The sequence below is a fragment of the Panthera leo genome, chromosome B2, assembly GCF_018350215.1.
Source record: "Panthera leo isolate Ple1 chromosome B2, P.leo_Ple1_pat1.1, whole genome shotgun sequence".
NCBI lineage: Eukaryota > Metazoa > Chordata > Mammalia > Carnivora > Felidae > Panthera > Panthera leo.
This window is the reverse complement of record NC_056683.1, coordinates 1,845,846-1,872,882: the sequence shown is the minus strand read 5'-3', so window position 1 is coordinate 1,872,882 and position 27,037 is coordinate 1,845,846. Positions and strand designations below refer to the sequence as shown.

Here is a 27,037-nt window from a genome sequence, read left to right as displayed (position 1 = left end):
AGATAGGAACGGAAGGCGCAAGAACTCACCATGTCATCATTAAAAAGATGCTGAACAAGTTTTTTGACTTGGCAAATCATAACTGCAGCATTTAAAATAATTAACCATCTAATAACATTCCTATTTGTATTTTATACATAACTTAAATTTTCACTAAAATAATTTAACAGTCCAAGCTTTTGTAAGAACTGTATTTAAGAACTAATTAAAACATCTGGAAATCTGAACTGGTGGTCCATAAGCAGCCCTTTGAATCACTAAAATAATGTAGCTGCTTGAGGAGACTTAAAAAAAATTAAAATCAATGTTTATTTTTGAAAAAGAGTGCAAGTTGGGGAGGGGCAGACAGAGAGACACAGAATCTGAAGCAGGATCCAGGCTCTGAGTTGTCAGCACAGAGCTGGACACAGGGCTCAAACTCACGAACTGCGAGATCACGACCTGAGCTGAAGCTGGACATTCAACTGACTGAACCACCCAGGCACCTTGCTTGAGGAGACGGTTAAGGAAAAGTAAATGGCTTGTTCTGTTGAATCTGACAAGGTTTTGAGGGACATTCTGAAAGGCCAGTTCCCATCAAAGACCACCCAGAGGTCTGGTATGGAGAAATTCTGCCTTGCTGATTTCAGATGCTGGACACTTTAAGAGTTTGTTTTGTTTTGTTTTCTTTACAGAGAGTGAGCAAGCGCCAAGCAAGGCAGATGGGCAAGAGAATCTTGAGCAGGCTCCATGCCGAGTGTAGAGCCTGACATCGGCCTCGATATCACAACCCCAAGATCATGACCTGAGCTGAAATACAGACACTTAACTGAGCCACCCAGGCTCCCCTAAAATTTTTAATGTTGGATGAGATGCTACTGTTCACAGGCTTTTCCATTCACATTTACCAACTTCTCACACTCGAGTTTTCTGGTATTTAATAAGGAATGAAATATCCAGGAAAATTCTTACTACATTGATTAAACGAAGAGTTTCTCTCCAACACAGACTCTGATACAGTGAAAAATCTCTGTGTTCTGACTGTAACCTTTCCCACACTTAAGATGGTAACACCTCTCCTTGGTGTGAAGTCTCTGGTCCTGGCTAAGGGCTGACCGTCCAAGGCTTTACCATACTTGTCACTTTTATTATAGGGTCCCTCTCCAGCATGGGTTCTCTATGATGAACTAGTCCAGTGTCTACACTGAGAGCTTTTCCATATTCTCCATATTTGTGGGTCTAATTCAGTGGGAATTCTCTTATCTTCAATGAAGCCAGCACTCTTGGACTAAAAGCTTTTCCACACTTCTCATTTTCATGGCATTTCTCCTGTGTATCTCGGATGCTGGATAAGGATGGAGCTCTGAAACTCATTCCACATTCATCACTTATGCAATCATAGATCTATTTCTAGGGTTCTCTGGTATTTTGGGACTTCTACATAATTCAGGCACTTAAGAATATTGCCATCAAATCTAACAGTGTGTCCCTGTTGGCATGTTATTTCTTCAGATTTCTTCTACTTTGGAAACACCTTCTCATTTTCCAGTTTGACCAAATCACCTGAAAGAAGAGATTGAAAATTTCAGCCTAATTCCCTCATTCACACATACCTTACTCAGTTACTTGCTCACTGAACAAGTCTCATTCAAACTACATGCTAGAGGGAAGAAAAAAATGTTTCATGTAAGACAGATGTGTATTGAGTTTATGACTTAAACTATAGTGTGTTACTTTAATTTTTTTATTATTTAAAAAAAATTTTTAATGTTTATTTATTTTTGAGAGAGAGGGAGAGAGAGAGAGGGAGACACAGAATCCGAAGTAGGCTCCAGGCTGAGCTGTCAGCACAGAGCCAGATGCAGGGTTTGAACTCACCAACTGTGAGATCATGACCTGAGCCAAAGTCAGATGCTTAACTGACTGAGCCACTAGGCACCCCTATAGTGTGTTATTTTTAAAAGGGAAGGGTGTGCATGTACACATGTGCCTATAATAAATAAATAATAAAAGGATAAACCATTAAAGAGCAAAAAAGATTACCTATATGAGAGAGGGAACAGGAGGAGGAAAAGGAGAATTTCCTTGAAAACATTTTATAGATTTCATGTATAAAATTTTGTATTTCACATAATTTAAAAAATGAAAAAAAATTTTTAAATAAAAAATAAAATAAAAAAAGCAATCCCTAAACATTGAAACAGAAATGAAACAAACTGAATTTAAATGTGTACCTGCTGGTGACATAACCACACAAAAGAGAAATTATTTCCAATGTCCTTCGAAGAGTAATTTTTTTGTATATACCCAATGATATAGAACTTAAGGACAAAAGAATGGAAAAATCAGGCACCACCATTAAGCTGTTTATAAAAACCATATTTGATGGTAATGTTAACATTTTTTTTGAGGCCACTGAGATACTGTGGGATAAAACAGATGAGTATTTCATACTCTATCATTCCCGGTATCTTTGAAAGTCTCTAAAAGGAGATGCAGATGAAAGATTAAGGCCCTGAATTTGAACTCGAACTGTCAGTATGAATTCACAATACATACTTTATCTTAAATTCTTCCTAGCTCTGAGCACTGAAAGGCCTAGGAACAATGTCCAATAACAATATGAGCATTCCTAGCACCTTATTTTTGGTTTTAAAATACCATTTCTCACTAAACAGAATCTGGGGTTCTTGGGAAAATGATTGATTTCAGGAGGAGGAAAGGAATTAGATGAGTTTATACTTCTTTTTATACCAGAAACAAGAAAGCTGTCAAATGCCTAGACTCATGTCATAAATATAGGAGACCAGCAGCTGAGAAGTGTGCAGAAGAGAAACCCACCATGTAAGACAAGAAGCCTGCTGCATAAGCTTCAGTTTATTTGTTCCATAAATGTCAAATCATTCTGGACAGCTAATTTTTAATAAAGACATGATTAAAGTAAAAATGAAAAATAATTTGATATCTGTACAATGGAACTTATGTCAGCCATATGTATACATTACATGTAACTCTTGGGAAATATGTCCATAATGTAATACTAAATTTAAAAGTACTGTCAGGGGGCACCTGGGTGGCTCAGTCGGTTAAGCGGCCGACTTCGGCTCAGGTCACGATCTCGCACTCTGTGAGTTCGAGCCCCGCGTCAGGCTCTGTGCTGACAGCTCAGAGCCTGGAGCCTGTTTCAGATTCTGTGTTTCCCTCTCTCTCTGACCCTCCCCCGTTCATGCTCTGTCTCTCCCTGTCTCAAAAATAAATAAACGTTAAAAAAAAAAATTAAAAAAAAAAAAAAAAAAAAAGTACTGTCAGTTGGTATGTTCAGTATGATTACAATTTGGGCATATATGTGTGCTTGTCCAATGAGCACATAAAAATACTAAATAAGTTTTGTTTTCTACACGAAGTCTTTGATAATGCACATTTAATAACTTTTCTATTGTATGTAGCCTTTGAGTCATTTTCTATTGGCTTCAATGTAGAAAAATGTTGTCCTGCCTTTGGCATAAAAGGTCAGGCCCAGGGAAGCTGGCAGTATTCAGTTAGAATGGAGAAACAACCCTTCAATAGAATCAGGATTTTCAACAATGTTAGTGCAAAGTAGTGAAGGGAGAATGACAATCAAGGTTAAAACAATGTGCTTAGAGGGACAAGGTAAAAAATGAAAGAAGACATCAAGTGAAAGGTAGGCAAAAGGTTTAGTGATGAGGTTCATTTGGAAAAACGCAAAAGACATTTCTGATCTTTTCCCCGATAGGATCTCCTCTTTCTCCTCAGTAGATTCAGATCTGAGCTGCCCTGTTTCTGGCTGGAGCTGCCCTGCCCTCCCCACCCCGTGAGTCTTAATGCTGCTGCCAGGCAAGCCATTTGCCCTTAGGGCCCTTGTTTGCCCTTCCTGTCCCCACAGGAGGACAAAGGACCCAGGGACAATTAGAGAAATTTGACCAGGGTGGTATCTGCTAGGGTTCTAGAGCTTAGATCCCAGTATTAATCGGGGAACAGAAGAGGACGACAGAAAGCAGAGTTTCCTTTGACCTACAAGGACAGGGAATAAATGGACAGGGAGGGGAACACAACTCTGGCCAATGCATCTTAGCCATTTCCTCTCACTACACTTGAGAGGAAACTTCAAGTCTCTGCTCTCTCTCTGGAGAGAATACCTGCCTCTGGTAATAGATTGTTTCTTCCTTATCTCACCTTCCTCCTGGATGGTCCAGCTTCCTCAACAAGCCCCCAGTCCAGTAACAGCCTCCTCCCTATACACTGGATGCTGCCCCCGCACCCAGGCCTGGAGCTCCTCGGGCAGGATGGTCATGAGCTGCTCCAGCACCAGCAGCTCCAGGATCTGCTCCTTGCTGTGCGTCTCGGGCCGCAGCCACTGGCGGCGGAGAGCCTGCCTGGAGCCGGACTCCTGAGGCCCGAGGGAATCCTCCTAACAGAACTGCCATGAGTTTTGTCCGAAGAACTGTCAGAAGCACCACTTCTGTGCAGGCTAGATGCTTTAACTATTTGACATCCCTTCTGTTCTTCTGCAGCCCAAAAGGGTTGGACTGAATCATTCCTGGGCAAAGCAGTTCACCACAACAGTAGCAGGGGCTTAATAAGGCTGGTGATAAGGCATAACACATCACTGTTAACAGAGATCAACTCCAAACTAAGAACATATTTACTCAGAGTGAATCGCTGTGGTCAAGTCAATGATTTGAAGGTAAAGAGGCCCTGTAAAAGATAAGACAAGCACAAAATGCAATTAGAAAAATGTCCTAAAATTGACTTATAGACAATTCGGTTACTTTAGGACTAAAGAACAGTACTAGTAGCTTTTAGATCTAGAAACTGGAGTGAAATATTCAGATAATGTGAAATATCCCGATAACAAAAACAACGCAAACAGCTTTGCTTACTTGAATTGCGTGTCACAGATTTAGTCAATCATATTAATAAATCAACCTCTCTGTGCCAAGAATTATGCTAGATTCTTTCAAAGGCATTTTTAGTTTTAGAAAAGACCAGTGTGCATGTCAGTTGGGGTGTCCCACATTTGAGTTAGGGGGCCCAAGTCAATTAACCAAAGCCCCCCTTGTATACAAACCCAGTGAGTATTTTTCAGTGCTTTACTTACCAGATGCCCCCGCAGTCCCTAACACTCCAACCACTCCCAATCTCCTAAGGAACTGCAATCTTCTGGCCGTTTTCCCATGAGCTGGCTTTGGTAAAGTGCTTAGACCAACACTTGGTGCTCAAGCTTATATAAGGACTTGTCAAAAGCTCATTCTTAAGTCCACTTTATGGCTTTTCTTCAGCTTGCCAAGAAATGTCCGGTCACCCCAAGCTGGGATCCGGCCTTCTCATTCCACATTCATTCTGGGCAATCTCGTCCATTCAGTAGCATCTGAGAACTGAGACGCTTTCACCTAACAACTCCTAAATCTATTCTCTTTTCCCAGTCTTACTTTGGAGATCAAGACCATTGTAGTCCAATGGTATAAGACTCTTCCAGTCCTAGGTCTTAAAAGCACCTCAACACCACCAAAAATTAACTCATCGTTTTCCCCTCATAATCAATGGCTCTTCCAAAATTACTCATTTCTTTTTATTTTTTTTTAACTTTACTTTGCTCTCGCACTGTCAGCACAGAGCCCAACTGGGGCTCCCAGAAACCACAAGATCTTGAGCCGAAACCAAGAGCCGGACACTTAACGACTGAGCCATTCAGGCGGCCCTACCCATTTCTTTAAAAATGACACATTCAGGGGCGCCTGGGTGGCACAGTCGGTTAAGCGTCCGACTTCGGCTCAGGTCACGATCTCGCGGTCCGTGAGTTCGAGCCCCGCGTCAGGCTCTGGGCTGATGGCTCGGAGCCTGGAGCCTGTTTCCGATTCTGTGTCTCCCTCTCTCTCTGCCCCTCCCCCGTTCATGCTCTGTCTCTCTCTGTCCCAAAAATAAATAAAAAACGTTGAAAAATGACACATTCATTCCCCTTACCATCTACTAATCCAAAAACCTAATCATCCCTAACTATGTTAAAAATAAAGCTTGTAATACGTACTACGTGCCGGGCATTGTCCTCAGCACCTTTTCAACAATCGTTCTCCCTCAGACATCAAGTGGAGTTAAATCCGCGTCTTCCACACAACCCACTCCACCCGCGTCACTTCCACGCCCAGCACCTGGCTTTCACCAACTCACGGTACCGGCTCTCTCCGTGACGCCTGCGCACCTCTCCCCTCTCTTGCTTCCAGTCCTACCCCCTTCCAATCCATCTGCCACCCCGCTCCTGGAATTTCTAGAAGCCTAGTAAGATGACGCTGCTCCCGTGCGTGAAGACAGGGACTCCCGTCTCTGCGGAGTCCGCCTCCCGGAGCAGCGCCAGCACATTGAGCACCTGGGCTACGCGCGCGGACCCGGGGCAGCGTAGCCGGGGCCTGCTCCCTTCTGCGAGGCAGTGTGCGCACACACATCGCGTGCATTCTGTGCGGGAGCCGTCACACGGAAAGGACGGAGAGGCACACTGCCTTTTCAAGTCCAAGTTCCCTGGGGTATCGCAGCTGTCACCTGCTCATCCTCTCCGCCCCGGCCCCAGCACACCCACCTTCCCTCGGCTGCCTCCGGTCGCCCGTTTCCGCTCAGCTCTCCGCCTCTCCGGGAGGTGCCCCCGCCCCCGGCTCCGGGCATCCGCGCGGTATCGCAGGGGTGTTCCCCCCGTCCCCACGGCACTGTGAGCTGGAGGGGTCTTAAAAGCACCTGGAGACCCGCACTACGCGACCGGCAGCCCATGTCCGCTCGAAGGACGCGCCCACTTCTCAACGTTCTCTGAGCCGAGGAAATCACACTTTCCTCCGTTTTCTGAGTCCTGAGATCCCGTCACCGTACGTCCTCCGGGACGAACCCTCCCGGCACGGGCGTGCAAGGTTATGACCACCGCCACGAAGGCCTCGATGAAAACAGGACTCCGGAGGGGGACAGAAAACCACCGCCGGCCGTAAAGACGCACCAGCGCCCGGAGCCCCGAAGCGGGTGGTCCGCGCAGCGCTCGCGTCCACGTCCGCGGGCGGCGACACAGACGAGCCTGCGTCTCGGGGAGCGGCCACCAAGCCTCGCGGGCGCCTCCCGCCGGAAAAGGCTCGCGCTAGCCGTGGCTCACACGAGACCGGAAGTACGTCACGGCGCCCGGGCACGCCTCCACCCGCTCCACACCGCCCCTCTAGGAAGCACAGAGGTCCTGCATCTCACTGGTTGGCCGGCTCCCACCGCAGGGGCCCTCGGTGGCCTCTGCACAGCGCAGGCGGGTCCACCGGGTGTCCAGCAGCCACTCAGCCTGGGCCCGTCTCTCTGTTACACTGAGGGAATGCGACGCAGCCCTCCGTTCCCTAGGACCCTGGTCCACTCGGCCCCCAGGGTCTGAAGCAATAATCGACACCCACCTGAGCAAAGCGGCCTTAAGAGGCGCGGGTGCTGGTTTGCTGGCCACCGTCTCAATCTTTGTGCATGTGACTCCGGTCCTTTTGAGTAACCTAACCACTTACAGATCCCTGACTCTGCAGAATTAGCAGAAAGTGAGGGGAAGCCACATGCCCGGTCCCCGCTGTGAATGGCCCCGGGGCAACTGCGGAATGTGGGGCCTGGTCAGCCTGTGTTTGGTACCCTGCGGTGTTAAGAGCGCTCTGGTTGCACAGTCCGTGAAGAATGTGCATCAATTATGATAACTTAGGAAACTTGGCACAGTATCTGGACCTCATTCATCCTAGCTACTTGCTTCAAACGGCTTGCCCTCTGCCTTATTCCTGCGAGGTTGGGATCTGGCGCGCTATATTCCCACGCTTCCTCTGTGTGTTAGAGGTGAACAGCCCTCACTAGTCCATCGATCCTCTACCACTGAAATGCTCCTATGCTTCTGGAACGTCATCTCTCTTGTCTGGTAAGCCATAGTCTCAACAGGCTCATCTTAGGTAACTAGCTATTTTAAGCGTTTTGTTGTTGTTTGTGGGTTTTTTTTGGGGGGGGGGAAGGAGGGCTTTTCTGGGTGGGTGTTGTTTTTATAGGCATACCCACCCCTTCTTACCTAATCCAATAAATGTGTTAATGGGGATTATTTCAAACCAGGCAGATGTGGCTACTTTGCTCTAGGTGGCTACACCTAAACATCCCACAGCCTCCTTCATAGATGCTCTACCTTAGCTTTCATGAGAACATTGTATTCTTCCTGTCTCTTCTATCTCCTCAGCAGGAAAAGTCTTAAGTAGGAAGACCATACATCCTGATTTATGCCTCTTGGCTGGCTGTAATTATTAACAGCAATCCCTTTCATTCTCAGAAGTGTCCTAGGTTGGGCAATACATTATATATAGTTACCTCAAGTCTGACAACCACCGATACGCTAGCTGAAATGCAGATTCCCAGGTCCTGCCCTCACAAACATTCAGCCGGTCTGTGGTAGTGCCCAGGAAACTGCAGTTCAAACAACCCAGGTGATTCTAACACAGGTATATATTCAGAAGCAGTGGCTTCATCATAGAGCTGAGACGTTGGCATGGAAAACTGGGTGTGAGTCCAGAGAGACCTAAAAAAAAGAAATCAGTGATTTACACACTGTGCTTGCGTCCTCTTTGTTACGTAGAGCACCGAGAAGAGTGAGGAGTGAAGAGCAGTGGGACTCTTTCCACTGCTAAGACACACGGACCAATTGAGAGCCGGAGGGCTAATAGGTATTATTTACGGACAAAGCACGTTTCTTGGTAACAACGTCTCTTTTTATTTTTTCCTTCTCTTTGGTCACCACTTGTTGGCCTAATCCAGTTTTAGCGTGTAAGTTTGCCTGGTTCCTTTTTATGTTCTCACATTTCATTCTTCCCTTTCCTTTTTCCATCCTGTTTTGTTGCTGCTGTTGCTGTTTGCAGAGGCCTAAAAGGTTCTGAGCCTCCAAGTCCAAGTGCCTGTGAAACCTTATATAATTCACAATGATCTTTGTTTGCAGTTTTGTTTTAAACATTTTTAAGATTTTTAACTTAAAAATTTTTTTATTTTTTTTATTTTTTTTTTTTTTAACGTTTATTTATTTTTGAGACAGAGAGAGACAGAGCATGAACGGGGGAGGGTCAGAGAGAGAGGGAGACACAGAATCTGAAACAGGCTCCAGGCTCTGAGCAGTCAGCACAGAGCCCGACGCGGGGCTCGAACTCCCGGACCGCGAGATCGTGACCTGAGCTGAAGTCGGACGCTTAACCGACTGAGCCACCCAGGCGCCCCTAACTTTAAAATTTTTAATGTGATTAAAAAATAGATCACTACGAGTGTTTAACCACTTTGGACTTCACTTTTCTCATGCAGGTATGAAATTGGTCAACTCAAAATTTCTTCTTAAAGCTAATATTTTCTCATTTTTTGTTAAGAAACTCCTATAGCACAACAAAATACTTTCAATGATTCCATTATGCTTTAACAAAGTGTTCCGTGACCTCTGCATCTGGCCCCCACCCCTGCACACTCACGGCTCTTGAGCCTGTCTTAGCTGGGCCTTCTTCACCCTGTTTCCTCTATCGCAGATACTTTCCGCTATCTTCCAGCTCCTTCTACAAATAATCTACTTTCCTCTCAACTTTTACGTTCTCTCTCAACTTCTAACTCAACATTTAACCAGTGACACACATGTATACTGGTACATAGATTTCAAAACTGCTCCTGAGAAGATACTTCATATTTTATAATTTTGACTTTAGATATGCCATTGTTTTAAAATTTTCTCAGAGGTATTTTTTGTCTTATTGGAAAAATGTAAAACAATCTTCCACTATAAATTGTTTTTTAAAGGAAAAATATTGTCAGATAGAGAAAATAGAAGTCATTTTCAAATACAAAATCTGGACAGAGACTTGGTTCTCCTTGAAGATTTGGTTCCTCAAATAAAAATTATAGTGAAGGAGAGTCTTCAGGGCTCTTACCTACAGCTCTAGATAGCTTTCAGTTGCAAAATTCTCAGTCATTTCTTGACATACAGTGTTCACTGTCCTAACAATGCTCAGAGGGGTGCTGTATTATTCCTCAAGAACCAGTAAGGCTTCTTTATATTTTTAGTAATCTCTACACCCAACGTGGGGCTCAAAATCATGACCCTGTGATCAAGAGTCACACACTCTTCTGAGTGAGATAGCCAGGCATCCCTCGAACCAATAAGTCTTTTTAATTGGATTTGAATCAATACTTCTTACACCTTGCTCAGCCATAAAACTGACTAGTCTTTCAGACTGGGGCTTTTCAAAGGCATAAGGAGAGATGGTTACTGGTTTACAGAGCAGCTGAAAGGAGATCAATGCCAGAGACTCGATGGGTTGAGTGAAAAGAGCCAGGGTAGAAAAAGAAAAGAGAAGTGAGGGTAATTCAGAAATGTAAAGGGAGACAACACCTAAGAGCACCCTACCAGGAAGGCTGGAGTAATCACAGGAAAGGCCAGGGCCTACATGCCCCTGTCTAGCGGTTAAGTCAACTAATGACAAATGTGCATCCCAGATAAAAGAATTAGAAGTATTCGTATCAGAAAACAAGGCAAGTTAGTTTGGTGAACTGTCAGTAGTTTTAATCATGTTAACCATCACTGCACTCGAGTGGTATATGCCTCTACAGCACAGATAACATCTTTTCTTTCTTGGCATTTTTATCAGTTATTGAGAAAATTTAGAATTTTTGAAAAGCTGTGAAAACAAAAAAACAAAAACAAGCACAAAACAAACCAAACATTCAATCTTCAATTGCAGCTGTAAAAACAATCCATTAGAACTATATCCTTTAAAATCCTGATCTGTTCATATTTTAAATCTTTTAAGAGCTGATATAATGGAATTATCCAAACATGCTGTTTTGGCATATGCAGAGGTATCTGTGATGCTTACAAACTCAGATTATTAGAGTGTATGTCTCATATCACTGAATGGAATATATGTTTACTTGAGAAGTTGATTTTATTTCAAACTTAAGTCTACTATATCTTTCTTCACTTTAAAATCTATATGTATTTCCTTTGGAAATGGTTAAACCTCAAGATACAGTAAAATACAATCTTGAGAAAATTTAAGATTTTTGAGAAGACCTACAATTACCCATAAGCAGCGACACTAATGGTTTGAAATGCTGAGAATACCTAACAGAGCCAAATACACGAGACTGAAACCATCCCCATCACTCTGCATTTCTCTGTAGAAGAATTATGTCCACCTCTAGTTGCCGAAACCCTGTTTGCCAGCTCACGTGGAAGTTGTTAGCTTTTAAAGTTTGACTTGAAGTACATTTGGGAGGAGAATGAAATAATCTGTAACATTTCAAAGTAGTGGTTGTGCATTTACACCAGTGTGTTAAAGTATGGAGCATCAGCAAATGAGATACTGTCCACTTGTAAACAGAGAGGAGGCTGGCTGTTTCTCTAAAGATTGTATTGTTTCATGAACACAGCAAGGGGTTGAAGAGTGTAAATATACACCATCTTTCCGTGGAACAAAGGAAATAAGGTTATATATGTTCACGTTTTCTTGTATTTCCATGAAGAAACACTGAAGATATGTAAGATACTAGAAAAATGGCTACCTATGAGGGAAAAGATAGGCTCCCTTTTTAATGTTGCTTTCATACTTGAATCAGACGAAGAATGAACTATCTTCTTGAAAAGTCCCTCTAAGTAAATTAAAAGTTAAAAAAAAATCATTCACTACAAAAATAAATAAGGGGCACATGAGTGGCTCAGTTGGTAAGCGTCTGACTTCGGCTCAGGTCATGATCTCGTGGTTTGTGGGTTCATGCCCCATGTTGGGCTCTGTGCTGACAGCTCAGAGCCTGGAGCCTGCTTTGGATTCTGTGTCTCCCTCTCTCTCTGCCCCTCCCCTGCTTGTGTTTTGTGTCGGTCTCAAAAATAAATAAACATTAAAAATAAATAAATAAAATGCCCCAAATGAGGGATCAGTGGAAGGAGTCCTTCCTGGAACTCGGCTGTAAACCGAACAGAGCAACATGCACAGACGGGAGGCTTTATTGAGCTGTGCCTCAGTGCCTTCTAAATCCTGGAAGTTCCTTATACTAGTCATTTCTACATGGTGATAAAATGCTTCCAGATGCTTAGAAAGAACACTAGGAATCAGGAGACAGGGTTTCGGCTCCAGCTCGGTGAACCAGCTGAAAGGTCCGCAGTCACTTCCAGCCTCCGTTTCTGTATCATATAAGGGGCACAGAAGTGATCTGTAGGGTCCCTTATGATGTTTCTATCATGGTTAAGTGACCTGCAGTGTATTTGGTACTCCAATCTGGATTGTCATCACCATAGATTCCCATTTCTTTGTGTCCTAGGCTTAGTATAAAGCTTGGTAAACGTTCAATCAGTGTTAAGGGAAAGAAGTTTTTTAAAGCATGACCTTGGTGGTAATTAATAGGTAATGCTGAGAAGCATGGAGCTTATGAAAAACAATCAATGTGGAAGACTGATCATACTTTTCAACTTCTGTATATGTTTGAAATTTTGTATAACTAAGGGTTAAATAAAGAAAGCAAAATCCAAAAATGCTTATAAATCACAGGAAAAATGCAAAGAGGCCTATATTTTCGTAATGAAGATCAGAAGTGAGATACCAGATTTTTAGATAAGTTTCTTGGTCTACACAAATCTGAAATCTCGAGCAACAGTAACACATCGATGTGTCCTCACTTGGGTCCTTGGCTCCTCACTGAAGGCGGAGTCAGTGGAACTCGACAGAGTTCTTAACAGGGAGAAGCCTTCTGTGTATCTATGGGAGGATTTATCTGTCCCCTTTTGTAGGTTAAAAAGCAAATTATCATATCTTATGAGAAAACAATCAAATCGTTTAAGTTGCAAGTTTTACTGCCATTGTTTTTAAATTAATTTTTAAATACTCAAACTACTTTTAACATAATTGTGTATTCAGGTAGCATGTAATTTTTTAAAACTTTTTAAAAAAAGTTTCTTAGAACTCGGACGAAGGAGTTTTCCTAGAGCACACCTGGAGAACTTTCTGCACAGACAGGTGTGGGACCAGTTGATGAAGTCACCACAACAGTGTTCACTACTGCAAACACGGATGTCACAGACCCCAGAGAAGCTGACAGATGGACTTAACATATTATGCTTCTCTCAGCATAAAAACACGGACACCTTCCACAGTCTGCACTCCAGAGGACCGAACGATTCTTTTCCTAGGACTCTGCTTCAGGGACAAAGTGAGAGCCTGCCCCACCACCTCCACTAGGGTCCGACACCGGGAGCCTCTGCCCTACCTGCTCCAGGGGGCTAGCGGCACCCACCCCAGGGTGGACCTTCCGATGCTGGACGAGGTTGCAGTGATAAATAAAGTTCTTGCCACAGTCTTCACATTCGTAAGGCCTTTCTCCAGTGTGAATTCGCTGATGCTTAATGAGGACAGAACGTCGGCTGAAGCTCTTCCTGCACTGGCTGCACTGGAAGGGCTTCTCCCCCGTGTGGATCCGGAGGTGATGGAAGAGCCCCGCGTTCTGGCTGAACGCTTTGCCACAGATGCCACACTGGTAGCGCTTCTCCCCGGTGTGGAGTCTCTGGTGCTGGAACAGACCCGAGCGCTGGCTGAAGGCCCGTCCGCACTCATCACACCCGTAGGGCTTCTCCCCGGTGTGTGTCCTCTGGTGCTCGATCAGGATGGAGTTCTGGGTGAAGCTCTTCCCACACTCACCACAGACGTAGGGTCTCTCCGCCGAGGAGCTGGCCCGCTGCCTCTCCCACCTGCCCTCCTGGTCACATGTGTCTGCACACTCAGGCCCCAGAAGAGTGTCACGGTTCAGTTTCTCAGGAACTTCCACAAGACGTTTCTTTTCTTTACAGAGCTCCCTCTTCGGGGCTGACTGCACACTCCAAGCCCCAGCCTCATCCCCTGAAACGAGAAATGGATCACATGAACGTCATGTTTCCAAATGGAAAAGAAAAAAGCAACCAGGAGGGTGGGTGGCAGGGGACGCATAAGCACGGTTCTGTGTACTTCCCCCACCTAGACAAGGATGCCCGGACCTCAGGGAGAAGACACACTGAACTGTAACTGTCAGGGGACTGTCTTCCCCCAACCAGGCCGCAAACCTCCTTGCTGGTCACCGTGTCCCCAGGACCAAGCACAACGCCTGGCACACAGCAGACGCTGAGCAGATGGACGGTGAGGGAGTGAGGGAGGCCTCTGAGGAAGTTCCAGTCCTCACCGATCTCCCGAAGCAGGCACACCTCCCGCGACCTGCACTGATGCGGCCCTTCCAAGGTTGGGGGCTGGCCGCTTGAGGAGTCCTGGGCTGCTCCCCGACCTGCCTCCTCCTTCACCAACTCTTCCTGCTCACGGGCACAGGCTGGAACCTGCTGGAAATTAAGGACGGTTAGAAATCAACTGTCAGAGAAGACATCGTAAGGAGGCCTCCTCAGGCCCACTGCACGGGAAAAGAAGGACCAAGAAACTGGCAGGAAGAAACAGGCAGAAGGATGGGGCACCCACAATAGACCACATCAGGCACAAAGAAATCCTCGTCCTCTTCCTCTTGCTGCGCAGAAACCCCACACTCGTTCTTACAGCTACCGACCTCTGTCCTGCCCTCTCCCACCTGCTCTCCCGGCTCGTCCAGCTCCCGCTCCAGATCCTCCAGCACGGCCACGGCCTGCTCCCCGCTCTCCGGGTGCTGTCCCCGCACCCAGGCCTGGAGCTCCTCGGGCAGGATGGTCAGGAACTGCTCCAGCACCAGCAGCTCCAGGATCTGCTCCTTGGTGTGCGTCTCGGGCCGCAGCCACTGGCGGCACAGCTCGCGGAGCCTTCGAAGAGCCTCGCGGGGTCCAGGGGTCTCCTGGTAGCAGAACTGCCTGAAGCGTCTACGGAAGATCTCTCTGCTATGCGGGTGATCTCTCCACGGGCCAGATTCCTGCCCAGAGGCACAATCCCCCTCTTCCTCTTCTACCTTTACTGCCAGACGTCCTTCCTGCATCTCTGGAGTCTGAAGGACGGAGGCTGTGGCCATTTTAGGCTTCACTATTCAGAAAAAGAATCTATCCTTGATGACTCCCTTTGATCTTTTCTTCTGAAAATCCTAAAATCTAAAACATATTTTGCAGAGAAAAAAAAACATTAAAATGCAGAAAATCTTTTCTGCTCGCGGGCACTGGGGTATTTATAGCAAAAGCAGTCACTGTCTAGTGAAGAGCAGAGAATGCATGACTAACAGTAAGGACTTTGCAAATCCTGAGGCAGGTGATACAGGGGAAGGAAAACAGAAACAGAACACGTTCCCCAGAACCGGCCCCCCGCCAACCACGGTTTTATTGAAGAAGGGACCATTTTGATCATCCTCAATGAATCAGCTCAAGTAACTCAGTTAGAATAAACTGAGTTTCCATTTGAATGGCAAGATCCTGGACGTGGCGTGTCATGCTGAATGGAGGTAAACGAGCATCATGGTGCCAAGTGGTCACAGAGGACACTAAGAGTCAAGGAGAAAAGGGAAACAAAATGGAGAAGGGAGAAGTAAAGATAAAAGGACAGAATGAGGAGCCAAAGAAATGTACTGGGGAGGAGAGGCCAAGTCTGTCCAGTCGGGTGAGGTGTGCAGGAAAGAGTTCTGTACTTGGGCTGAGACCCGATCTTCCAGGTACAATCTGTGCGGGCCCATCTTTCTAGGGGATATGAAGATAAAATAAGATCATGGATAAAGAGCACAGGAAGCTGGCAGCTCGGTAAATCCTAAAGTATGATACATTACTACTATTGTCATTTTTCTTATAAATCTTATTGAAGGAATAAATGAATCCTAGCAATCAAAACACCACGGCAAAAGAATCAGAAAGTAGTCAAGAGATATTAAAATGAAAGAAATATCGGTTCTGATATTTTAGAATTTTTTTTTTTTTAATTTGAGAGAGAGAAAGAGAGAGCGCACGTGTGCACACGGTGGAGGGGCAGAGGACCAGGGAGAATCTTAAGCAGACTCCACACTCAGTACGCAGCCCAATGCAGGGCTCGATCCCACAGCCCTGGGATCGTGACCTGAGCCTACGGAGTTGGACATTCAATCGACTGATCCAAGCCTCTGGTTCTGATATTTTAAAACAGGGGTAAGGTCTGAGCTGTTTCTCGTCCTTTAATTTCCTGGAAATTGTTTATCTTTGAGACTTTGAGGATGGACAGTGGACAGCAATGCGTAAAATAAAATCAGTGCTCATAAAGACACAAATGTCTATGACCACATAAAGCTTATGAAAGAATCTAAACCAGAATAGTAATTAAGGAAAGCAATTTTCTGAAAGAATATTATGTAGCCTAGTGATTTCAAAGGATCATTTTTGGGCAGAGGCTTTCAAACTTTTTTGACCAGGACCCGCAGTAAGAGGTATTTTATACTGAGACCCAGAACACATATATGCATGTGTGTGTACATGAATGTATATGAGACATGCACACACATAACTGAAATAATAACTTCACAAAAACTAAGCACCCTTATTTATGTGATACGTATTATTCTTTTTCTAAATCCTGGTTGTTGTTTTTAAACCCCAAAACAAAAAACCCTGGTCACAGCCCACATGGACTTCATGATCCACACGAGTCATGACCTATAGCTTTAAAAAGTTGCCAAATTTAAGTAAAATTTTTATAATTCATTGTAAATATAACCCAACACTGTTCTTAGGTATTGGGATCCATCACAAAATAAAAAGAAAAACTAAGGAGAGGGTATTTAATTACAACCGAACATGGATCACTTACGAGTACAAGAGAAGTTAAATCTGCATCGCCAGTATTAGGCATACTTATCAGGAAGAGAAAGACTACCAGGGCAGGGAAGCATCGTTCTGGGTAACCTGCAAATATTATCCTTTCCACAAATTCCTAACATTTCTGGCTTCACTAACTTTTATAGTCACCACTCCAGGAGAAGTGGAGAGAGTTTTTTCCTCCAAAGGCAGGATCCCTGAGCTCATATTCCCTCCCCAGCTTTGCCTGGCACTGACTCACCATCACTTTGAGTACCACGTTATCTTTTTTGTCCAAACCTCTCACACACCACCCATGCATCTAGCCAACATTTACTTAGAGCCTGCCATATTCCAGGTTCCGTTCTATGCACTAGAGATAAGCTGCAAAAAAAACAAAGTTCCTACTTCCATGGGATTTACATTCTAATAACAATATCAGTAACAGCTGACGTATATTGTTTTTGAGGTACCGAGCATTGTACTAGACGCTTTACATATATTACCTCATTTCATCCTCAAACAACCTCAAGTAAGCTTTTGTTATTATGGAGGCACAAAGACTTTAAATCTTCGTGAAACAGGTTTCACAGGCCTAGGTGGGGAAGCCGCCTTTTAAACCCCACAAATCTAACTTCAGAATTCAGTCTTGAGCACTACACCACTCGTTCTCCTCTACGTGGGAAGGAAGATGGAAGGGGCCAACAGGGACAGACGGTAATATGCCAAACAGCAGCAAACGCTACAGAGAAAATTCAAGGTAAAGGAGATGGGGAGAAAGGTCTCCATTTCATGTGGGGCATCAGGGAAGGCCTTGCGGATAAGGTAACGTCTGAGCAGAGACTCGAGAAGTGAGTGGCGGTCACAGGACTCCCTGGAGAAGGATGGTTCCACGCAAAGGGAACCGAGTCCTTGGAGGCCGGAGCACGGCTGCGTTCTTCAAGCAACAACCAGTTGAACAATGTGGTGACAGCAGAGAGAGCAAAGGGTACAGTGACAGAGTCAGGTCGGGAGATTATGAAACGCCACGGGAGGGCTCTGCCTTCTAGTCTAAGACATGTGGAAAGCCATTGAGGTTTACAGTGGGGTGGGGGGTGGCGATGAGATGTTACTTACACTTGATATGAAAGTATAACCAGCTGCCGTGATAACAGACTATGGGAAAAGTGGAAGCAGAGACAGAAGCTATCTAGTCTTTGAGGGAGCGATGATTGTGGCTGCAAGCGTGGTCTGCAGGGTCTATTCTAGGGTGTGGAAGTTTGGGGTGCAAGTATCAAACAGGTAAGTGAAGGACATGCGCTCTGATGTCACTCAGTTAACCGAACACAGGTTCAAAGGATTAAACGGCTACTCATGCCCTCTTGTTTTGTCAATCTTCTAGGCCCTGAAAAAGGTCTCTTTCCTATTTGCTGCCTGTCTGCTTTGGCTTTAAGTCAAAGATTTTCTATTCACAGAAAATGCAGCTGCAGCTTTGAGCTCTGCTCATAGAACGTCATCTCCGCTCTGTGGTGTTTCACATTTTTACTCAGTTTCACGAAGATCGATTTCCCTCTCTTCTCTGGATAGGCTCCCTTTCGCTTTCCTCCCGATTTCACTTCTGTCTGGTGGCCTCACACCGGCACATCTTTGCTGCTTTTTGAACCCAGTGCTGCCCTCCTGCTCACAAACATACAGCTATTAATCTCACTTAGGTTCACCACCCCATTGTACACACCTTCCTTGACTTACCGTGGGGCTACGTCCTGATGAACCCACCATGAATTGAAAATATCATAGGCTGAAAATGCAGAGTCCACCTAACCGACCACACATCACAGCTTAGCCTCACTTACCGTAAAAATGAGCCTACAGCGGGGCAAAATCACCTAACACAAATCCTGTTTTGTTGTTAAGTGCTGAAAATCTCATGTACCTTAGGGAATATTGTCCTGACAGTGAAAAACAGAATGGTTATAAATGTATCCGTTATTTCTCACGAGCAACTCGAGAAAGATCAAACTCATAATTCGAAGTAGTATGAACGTGTACCACCCATGGGGTGGTACATGCCAGGTAGAGAGTTAGCATAATAATCTCTCACACTTAAAAGAACCACATCTGCATTTTAAAGCCGGTTTCTCCTAGAGTCTCAGCAAGCTTGATACTCCCAAATCTACCACTGCCCTCAGGGAGGAATGCTCTTTACCAAAGAAATACATGCTGCTGAAGATCAAGCAGCATGCAACCAAGTATGTTTTTATCATAACGCACCCCCTGACATCACCATCTAAGGCCCCCCACTACTTACTGGATGCAGCCACAGACTCTCCCCGCTGAGGTCACCATCTAAGGCCCCCGACTACTTACTGTACGCACTCCCAAACTCTGCCCCCTGATATCACCATCTAAGGCCCCCGAAACACTCAAGCTCGGCTCAAGACCAGTCAGGTCTCTAGCTTCAACTGTTGGGCCCCTCTTGTTTTCCCACATTCCACATGCAAAACCGCTCCACTCCGGCTTCTCTTCTCACTGTTCTTTAGTCAGGCTTTCCTCATCCCTGCTCCATATCCGTGGTCTTGCCAGCTGCACTTGTTCCAACCCTACCCAACCTCTGCACCTTGATTTGAATCTCACATCCTTTGAGGTCTTCCTCATGCATTCCAGCCCACCCTCTTCCTCCTTCCAGCTCTTCTATCATTTTGCCCCCAGTCTCTATCTTGCAGTTAGCTCTCACATTAAACCAAAATCCCAGAAGTACAGAATAGCCAATTCCTTCATCAAGCTCTACTCCCCAGAAGTAGACACCGTTAAAGATTAGACTGTATCAGGGGTGCCTGGGGGGCTCAGTCGGTTGAGCGTCCGACTTTGGCTCAAGTCACGATCTTGCGGTTTGTGGGTTCAGGCCCCGCGTCGGGCTCTGTGCTGACAGCTCAGAGCCTGGAGCCCGCTTCGGATTCTGTGTCTCCCTCTCTCTCTGCCCCTCCCCTGCTCATGCTCTGTCTCTGTCTCAAAAATAAATAGAAACATTAAAAAAAAATTTAAAAAGATTAGAATGTATCTTTTCGTCGTCTGTGCATCTTTAATGTGTGCACGCACACAGACACACACACACACACACACACACACACACACACCCTTTCCTATTCATCTGCAATAAGTAGAAAGTGGTATAAGGTAGCAGATTTAGTTATGAATTCTGACTAACAATGTGATCTTGAGCAAGTTACTTGACTGGTTTTTCTGATCCTCAATCTCGTGTACAAAATGAGGACAGTTCCTTTGCAAAGTTGTCAAGAGTATTACAGGAGACAATGCATACAAAATGGTTCGGCACAAAGCCTGGCACACAATAAACTTCCACCTTTTAAAGAAATACTGTACAATTTTTGGCTTCAGGTGGCTTAATCAATACCTGCTACCTACCCTTGGGGCCAAGACTGTAAGGTTTCCTTCCTATTGCCCAAAGCACAGCAAGGGTAAGTGGGCGGGGAAGCACGTGTTAACACACCACTAAAGTAGCTGTTTCACCAACCTTGCAAACATACTCTGGAAGACATCCATGTGTTCAGATAACACTTTTCTCTACTTTTAAATCCTAACCGGAAGCCCAGGACTCCTGAGGCCTGAAAGTGAGGAGGACCAGATTCAAACGAGATAAGTAACCCCTGGGCTGTGGCCGTGAAGCTAATATAGAGAAGAGAACAGAGTCAGCACAGCAGGTTTAAGAAAACGGCCTGGATCTGAACCCTGACTACACCCCTTACCAGCTGGTATGAGTTCGGTCGAGTGAGTGGGCCTCACTTTCCTTCTCGATGTTAGAAAAGGGGGCAGGAGAGGGCTGGTCCGTACTCGGAGCCTACCTACATACGTTACTACCTGGGAAGTGCTTTGAACAACGCCTGCCCAGAACGTACTACCTGCTGCTGAAATATTCGCTTAACAAACATAAGCAAATCGCGAGCGCCCCCGTGGGTGGTGAACCAGACCCCGAGAGGCCGAGAGGAACGCTCGTCCGTCGGCGCCTGTCCCCTCATCCTACTATGGGGACGGAGACGGCCCGAGGCGCCCGAGCTCGGGTCCGGCCAGGACGCCCCCGCCTCCCGCACCCGGCCCGGTGACAGAGCTCACACACCGGCGCGGCCCGACTCCGAAGCTCACCGAGCATCCGCGGGAGGAGAGGCCACCCCGCCAGGCCCCACCGCCTCCCCGTCCTTGACAACCACAGCCCGCACAGTGACCGGCTACAAAGGCCGGAAGTGCGTCACGCGTGCCACCTCCGGGACGGCGTTCCGGCCGCTTTCCTTCTAGCAAGCCCGGAGGTCTCACGCCTCTATGGTCGCCCCGCCGAATCGGCTCCACAGGTGGAGCGAGGCGCTGGGAGGTGTATTCTGCCCCGCGGGGGCAATGGGACAACAGCCAACATAGTGTTTAGCCCATATTAACTTATTCATTCTGCATTGCAACCCTGTAAGTTAGATAGTTATCCCCATTTAACAGATGAGGAAACTGACGCACGTTCCCTCTGCATTTATTGCCATTCCTGCAAAGAAATCATTTTTGTGCACTTTACTTAATTGCACGAGATATTTCAGGTTCACTTTATATATTACCTGCCCTGGACCTAGAATCCACCATTGTTCCATAAGGCATGAAGCTCTGGTTCCTTTCAGTGGAGAATGGTATACAGAAACCAGCGGATAAGCCATGGGTAGTAGGATATATCATTGCTTCTAGGCCATATCATTGAGTGTATATATAATTTTTTTTTATTCAGGATTTTATCTCATTTTTTAATACAATTTTTAAAGTTTATTTATTTTGAGAGAGAGAGGGAGCAGGGGAGGGGCAGAGAGAGAGTCCCAAGCAGGCACGGAATTCAATGTGGGGCTCCATCTCACAAACGGTGAGCTGAAATCAAGAGCTGGCTGCTTAAGCGACTGAGCCACCCAGATGCCCGGAAAGTTACACATGATTTTTGACTGCACAGGGGTCAGAACGCCAATCCCTGCCTTGTTCAAGGGTCAGCTATATACTCATGCCCCATTTTCATTAGTTTTAATTTATCCTGTCCTTCCTTCCTCTTTCCTTCCTTCTCTCCTTTCTCTTGCAAAAATAACCACCTGCCTTCTTTACCTCCATAAATTATATTATATACACTCTTTTATACCTTGCTTTATCACTTATTAAAAAACCTGGAAATTATTCTAAATTTGTTCATTCAAATATTCTTTTTTTTTTTTTTTCTTTTTTTACAGTGGCATAGTACTCCATCGTGTGGCTTTTTCAACTAGTCTTTGAGGGATGGGTATTTGGATTGTTTCCAATATTTTAACAAACAATGCTGCAATGATCAATGATCAATGAAGAAACAGAAAAGAGAAGTGAGGAGAGAGAAAGGGAGGTGTCTTTGTAAGGGCTGTATTACTTTGCACTCTGAGAGTGCCTCTTTTCACATAGCCTCCCAGACTGTATGTTCTTAAACATTCAAATTTTGTTAATATGACAGGTCATTAGGTATTTCTTATGCAATCATAACCCCAATGATTAAATCCTTGTTAAAAATGGATCCATAGTATATTATGAATAATAGAAAAAGTTAAAGATAACAGAAACAAAGATATTCCATGCTCATTAACTGCAAGAACCAATATTGTTAAAACATGCACACTACCCAATGCAATCTACTGATTAAATGCAATCTCTAACAAAATACTAAAAACATTTTTCACAGAACTAGAACAAATAATACTAAAATTTGTATGGAACCACAAGACCTTGAATAATCAAAGCAATCTTGAAAAAGAACAAAGCTGGAGGTATTACAATCCAGATTTCAAGATATACTATAAAGCTGTCATAATCAGAACAGTGTGGTACTGGCACAAAAACAGACACACTGATCAATGGAACAGAATGGAAAACCCACATATAAACCCACACGTATGTGGTCAAATAATCTTCAACAAAGGAGTTAAGAATATCCAATGGGGTAAAAGACAGTCTCTTCAATGAATGGTGCTTGGAAAACTGAATAGCTACATGCAAAAGAATGGAACTGGACCACTTTCTTACACCATACACAAAAATAAACTAACAGATTAAAGACCTAAATGTGAGACCTAAAACCATAAAACTCCTAGGAGAAAACATAGGCAGTAATTTCTTTGACATTGACCGGAGAATCATTTTTCTGGATATGTCTCCTCTGGCAAGGGAAACAAAAGCAAAATTAAACTATTTAGACTACACCAAAATAAACAGCTTTTGCACAGCAAAGGAAAGCATCAACAAAATAACAAGGCAATCTACCGAATGGGAGAAGATATTTGCAAATGATATATCCAATAAAGGGTTAACATACAAAATATATAAGGAATTTCTATAACTCAGCACCAAAAAGGCCCAAATAATCCGATTAAAAAATGGGCACAGGACCTGAATAGACACTTTTCCATGGAAGACATTCAGATGGCTAACAGACACGTGAAAAGATGCTCAACATCACAAATCATCAGGAAAATGCGAATCAAAACCACAGTATCACTTCACACCTGTCAGAATGGCTAAAATAAAAAAGACAAGAAATCAAGAAATAACAAGTGTTGATGAGGATGTGGAGAAAGAGGAATCCTGTACGCTACCGGTGGGCATGTAAATTGGTACCACCACTATGGAAAACAGTATGGAGGTTCCTCAAAAAAAAAATTAATAGAATTGCCACATGATCAAACAGAAGGCCTTCCCACGTTCATCGGGTTTCTTTCCAGTGTGGATTCTGTGATGTCTGTTCAGGTCAGAACTTCCACTAAAGACTTTCCCACATTCATCACATTCCTAGGGTTTTTCTCCTATATGAACTCGCTCATGTTTGGTGAGGTTTGAACTCACTGAAAACCCTCCCACAGTCAGTGTGCTGGTTTAAGGAACGGCATCTCCAATGAGCGAGTCCTGTGCTGTTACTGAAGGTTTTACCACGTTCGCTCCTCATAAGCTTCCTCCCCAGTGTGATTTCTCTGACATCTAAGAAGGACTGAGTCTTGACTGAAACTTTTCCCACACTGATCACACTAATATCGTTTTTCACCCATGTGAATCAGGGGGCACTTAAAATAAAGCTTTGTTTTGACTGAAGGCTCTCCCACACTCTTCACATTGAAAGGGCTTTTCCCCCGTGTGGATTCTCTGACATCCAAGAAGACTGATGCTGCGCATGAAGCTTTTCCCACACTGATCACATCTGTGTGGCTCTCCTTCCTCTGAATTTCCTTGATGCCTGCCAGACCTGTCCTTGCATTCATGAAGGTCTCCAAGATGGGTCCCCTGGAAACTGGTCCTGCCTCTGCAGATTCCACAGAGTATCATCTTCTGTTGATTCCATTCCTTTGGACACTTCCTGCCTCCCAGCCAATGTCCCAGCCTTGGGCTTGGTCTCACTATCTAAACTAGGGCATGGATCGTTCCAATGTCACTTTCTTTCCAAACTTTTTGTTATGGAAAATTTTAAACATCTATAAAAGTAAACAAAATGGAAATGTCACCTGTTTGAGCTGATGGTCTATTACACCCCAAGAGACCATTTTTCTCTTTTGTGGTCATGTTCCCCCAACAATCAATAAATATGTCCTCAGCTCAGTTAAGGAAGGCAAGTACTAGAGAGGAAAGGTGAAAGTGATACTTACCAAGGTAGGACAGAGAACAGAATTTACCAAAGGGCACAGATTATTAAAATGTTTGTTAAAAGTCTAAGTTTATAGGAGGTGCCTGGGTGGCTCTGTTGGTTAAGCATCAGACTCTTCACTTCAACTCATGATCTCGTGGTTTGTGGGATCAAGCCCCGAGTCAGGCTCTGCACTAACAGCACAGAGACTGCTTGGGATTTTCTGTCTGTTCCTCCCCAGCTTGTGCTTGCTCTCTCTCTCTCAAAATACATAAATAAACTTAAGAAAAAAGTCTAAGTGTATAAAGAGCACTTTAAACTGCAATCAAATTCAATTATAGCAGAAAGGCAAACGTGTATTCATTCTATTGCTTGGAAAGAAAACTTCCTCTTAATCTTCCCCCAAATAGGGCACTTCTTGAAGATTCAGTGTAAACTGACAATTCCCTTATATTAACTAAGATATGGAAAAACAGTTTTACTGAAATTTGGCCCGAGGGAGATAAATGTCCCACCAAACTCATTAAGATGAAGATTCTACCTCAACTCAAAGGAAATACCGGAAAAGGTCTGATTTCTTGGCTGTTCTGGTCACTTTATCCCTATTTTCTGGAGATTGTGAAGGGGATCAGGACGTAAAAAGGGGATCAGGAAACTTTGTTAGTGGGAAGCACATCTGACATGCTGTGTATGAAGTTCTTCCTGACATGGAGAGAATGTGGGAGGGAAAAAGGGTTGAAAGTAGACTGGAGATGCAGGGGAAGGTATGGGCATGAAAACAGGAGGGAATTTAATGTGGAAGAAGATAGGAGCAGTGCAGTCAAAGTGAAAGGTTTAAAAGGTGGCTCTATCCTAACGGGTAGAGAAAACTTAGAAAGACAGGATAGGGCAAGACACTGAGGAGGCCTCTGTAAAGATCATAATGGAGAGATAATATAAGAAGCCACTGAATGAGGTGATAATTCCATGTTTCAATGAAAAGCAAAGATGGGTATGTTAAAGTAAGTAAGTAAATAAGTAAATAAAGATCTTTTGCTTAAAAGGTCAAGAATACCGGTTATACTTTGCAAACAGAGAGGCAGATGAGCCAGGGAGGATTTTGGGCGAAATCATGCACGGCCATCAGTCTTCTTGGATACTACTCCTGATTAAACTGTAAAGAATGGCTGTGATTGGCCAAGCGGGAGCCCAGCTACCCTGATCCACCTTTCCAGACAGATCCTCCTCTTTCTCCTCACCTCTCTCTAGGGAATGGGGCTCCAAGGTCATGCTGGACGGGGTCTCCACGTGCTGGAGCTGATCACATGGTGACTGGCAGCCGGCTCCCAGGGATGTCACTTCCTCCCAGAGCACTTCCTGTCCATCTGCTTGGAATGTGCCCTGGGGACAATTAGGGACCACGGGGCTTGGGAAGAAAGTGCCCTGAGAACTAGATGTAAAACCTTGGGAAGTACTTCCCATGGAGCCAGGACAGGGAGAAAGGACTCAACAGGCTTAGAAGGAGAGATGAGGCAGGAAAAGGAACAGACAGAAACAATGATGCAGGACAGGGACGGAAGCTCATGGCTGCCCTCACAGCTCTCCTACTGACCTAACCGGTAAATGCTGCCCTTTGTCACCACAGAACATGCCTCTCTTCCCACCTGCTCTCCGGGCTCGTCCAGCAACCGCTCCAGATCCTCCAACACGGTCACCGCCTGCTCCCGGCTCTCCGGGTGCTGTCCCCGCACCCAGGCCTGGAGCTCGGCGGGCAGGATGGTCAGGAACTGCTCCAGCACCAGCAGCCCCAGGATCTGCTCCTTGGTGTGCGTTTCTGGGCTCAGCCACTGGCGGCCCAGCTCGCGGAGCCGGCGCAGCGCCTCGCGGGGTCCAGGCGTCTCCTGGTAACGGAAGAGCCTGAAGCGCTGGTGGAAGATCTGATTGGACTGGCTGTTCAGCTGCAAGTCAGTTTCTTGTACGTAAAAGTGATCTTCCTCCACCTTTACCATCGCAGGTCCTTCCTGTTGTCCTTCTTGGATAAGATCTGTAGCCATTTTCTCTCAGCTGGGGGCGAGGGGAGGGGTCCGCGAAGACGGCTCTCTGCTGCAAGGAGATTCCCCTTCACAAAATGTAGGAAAGTGCTAAGATGAAAAATTACCACCAGTTAAAAAGGAAAATCTACAATTTAATCTACGTTAAAGGCTGCCCAGAGGACAGAAAAGATTTTTGAAGTTTGGCTAACAATGATTGATGTAGATGATTTGAGGAGTTGACATTCTTGGTAATGGAATTTTTTTTTTCTAATGGAAATTTCTGACTATTTTCGAAATTAAGGGAATAATCCTTTTCCTACCAGTCTTTCCTGTGCTCACTCTACTCCAATTAAACCCTTTTCAATTTTATTAATTTTTTTTCAAGTTTATTTATTTTTCTTGAGAAAGAGGGAGAGCACACACAAGTTGGGGAGGGAAAGGGGAGAGGGAATCCCAAGCAGGCTCGGCCTGCTTTGCAAACAGCACAGAGCCGGATGCGGGGCTCCCCTCTGACACTCCGGACAGCCCTGGGGACGGGAGCCGCCGGGGCGGGCCCTCGTGGGTCACCAGGAGACCCGTCTCCTGCATGCGGGGTCTTACCCTCGGCGCGGCGGGTCCGGAGCTAAGTCGGTGAGCTTGGGCTCACTCACCCGGAAGCCCAGAAACCCCACTTCC

The 27,037-nt window shown here is 45.1% G+C and overlaps 2 protein-coding genes across 6 annotated transcripts; both read right to left on the bottom strand.

The window, feature by feature from the left end:
- Positions 1 to 779: 779 nt before the first annotated feature.
- On the bottom strand, positions 780 to 14,982 carry ZSCAN23 (zinc finger and SCAN domain containing 23). Of its 3 annotated transcripts, XM_042937564.1 has the most exons (6): positions 14,575 to 14,982; positions 14,185 to 14,335; positions 13,243 to 13,868; positions 8,329 to 8,536; positions 4,174 to 4,695; positions 780 to 1,542 (listed from the first exon to the last, which is right to left on the bottom strand). In XM_042937564.1, exons 1-4 carry the CDS (start codon positions 14,980 to 14,982, stop codon positions 8,486 to 8,488), a joined length of 1,236 nt encoding a protein of 411 aa, XP_042793498.1. In that variant the 3' UTR covers positions 780 to 1,542; positions 4,174 to 4,695; positions 8,329 to 8,485. The 3 variants fall into 3 exon arrangements, with proteins under 3 accessions (XP_042793498.1, XP_042793496.1, XP_042793497.1); XM_042937562.1 differs by lacking the exons at positions 780 to 1,542; positions 4,174 to 4,695; positions 8,329 to 8,536 and having other exon boundaries at positions 12,812 to 13,868; XM_042937563.1 differs by lacking the exons at positions 780 to 1,542; positions 4,174 to 4,695; positions 8,329 to 8,536 and having other exon boundaries at positions 12,812 to 13,868; positions 14,185 to 14,332.
- LOC122219401 (zinc finger and SCAN domain-containing protein 23-like) lies at positions 14,969 to 27,037 on the bottom strand. 3 transcript variants are annotated; one of them, XM_042937646.1, is made up of 3 exons: positions 26,963 to 27,024; positions 25,994 to 26,470; positions 14,969 to 15,058 (listed from the first exon to the last, which is right to left on the bottom strand). In XM_042937646.1, the coding sequence occupies exons 2-3, from the start codon at positions 26,381 to 26,383 to the stop codon at positions 15,011 to 15,013; spliced, it is 438 nt and encodes a 145-aa protein (XP_042793580.1). In that variant the 5' UTR covers positions 26,384 to 26,470; positions 26,963 to 27,024; the 3' UTR covers positions 14,969 to 15,010. The 3 variants fall into 3 exon arrangements, with proteins under 3 accessions (XP_042793580.1, XP_042793579.1, XP_042793578.1); XM_042937645.1 differs by lacking the exon at positions 14,969 to 15,058 and adding an exon at positions 23,263 to 24,201 and having other exon boundaries at positions 25,994 to 26,448; positions 26,963 to 27,037; XM_042937644.1 differs by lacking the exon at positions 14,969 to 15,058 and adding an exon at positions 23,263 to 24,201.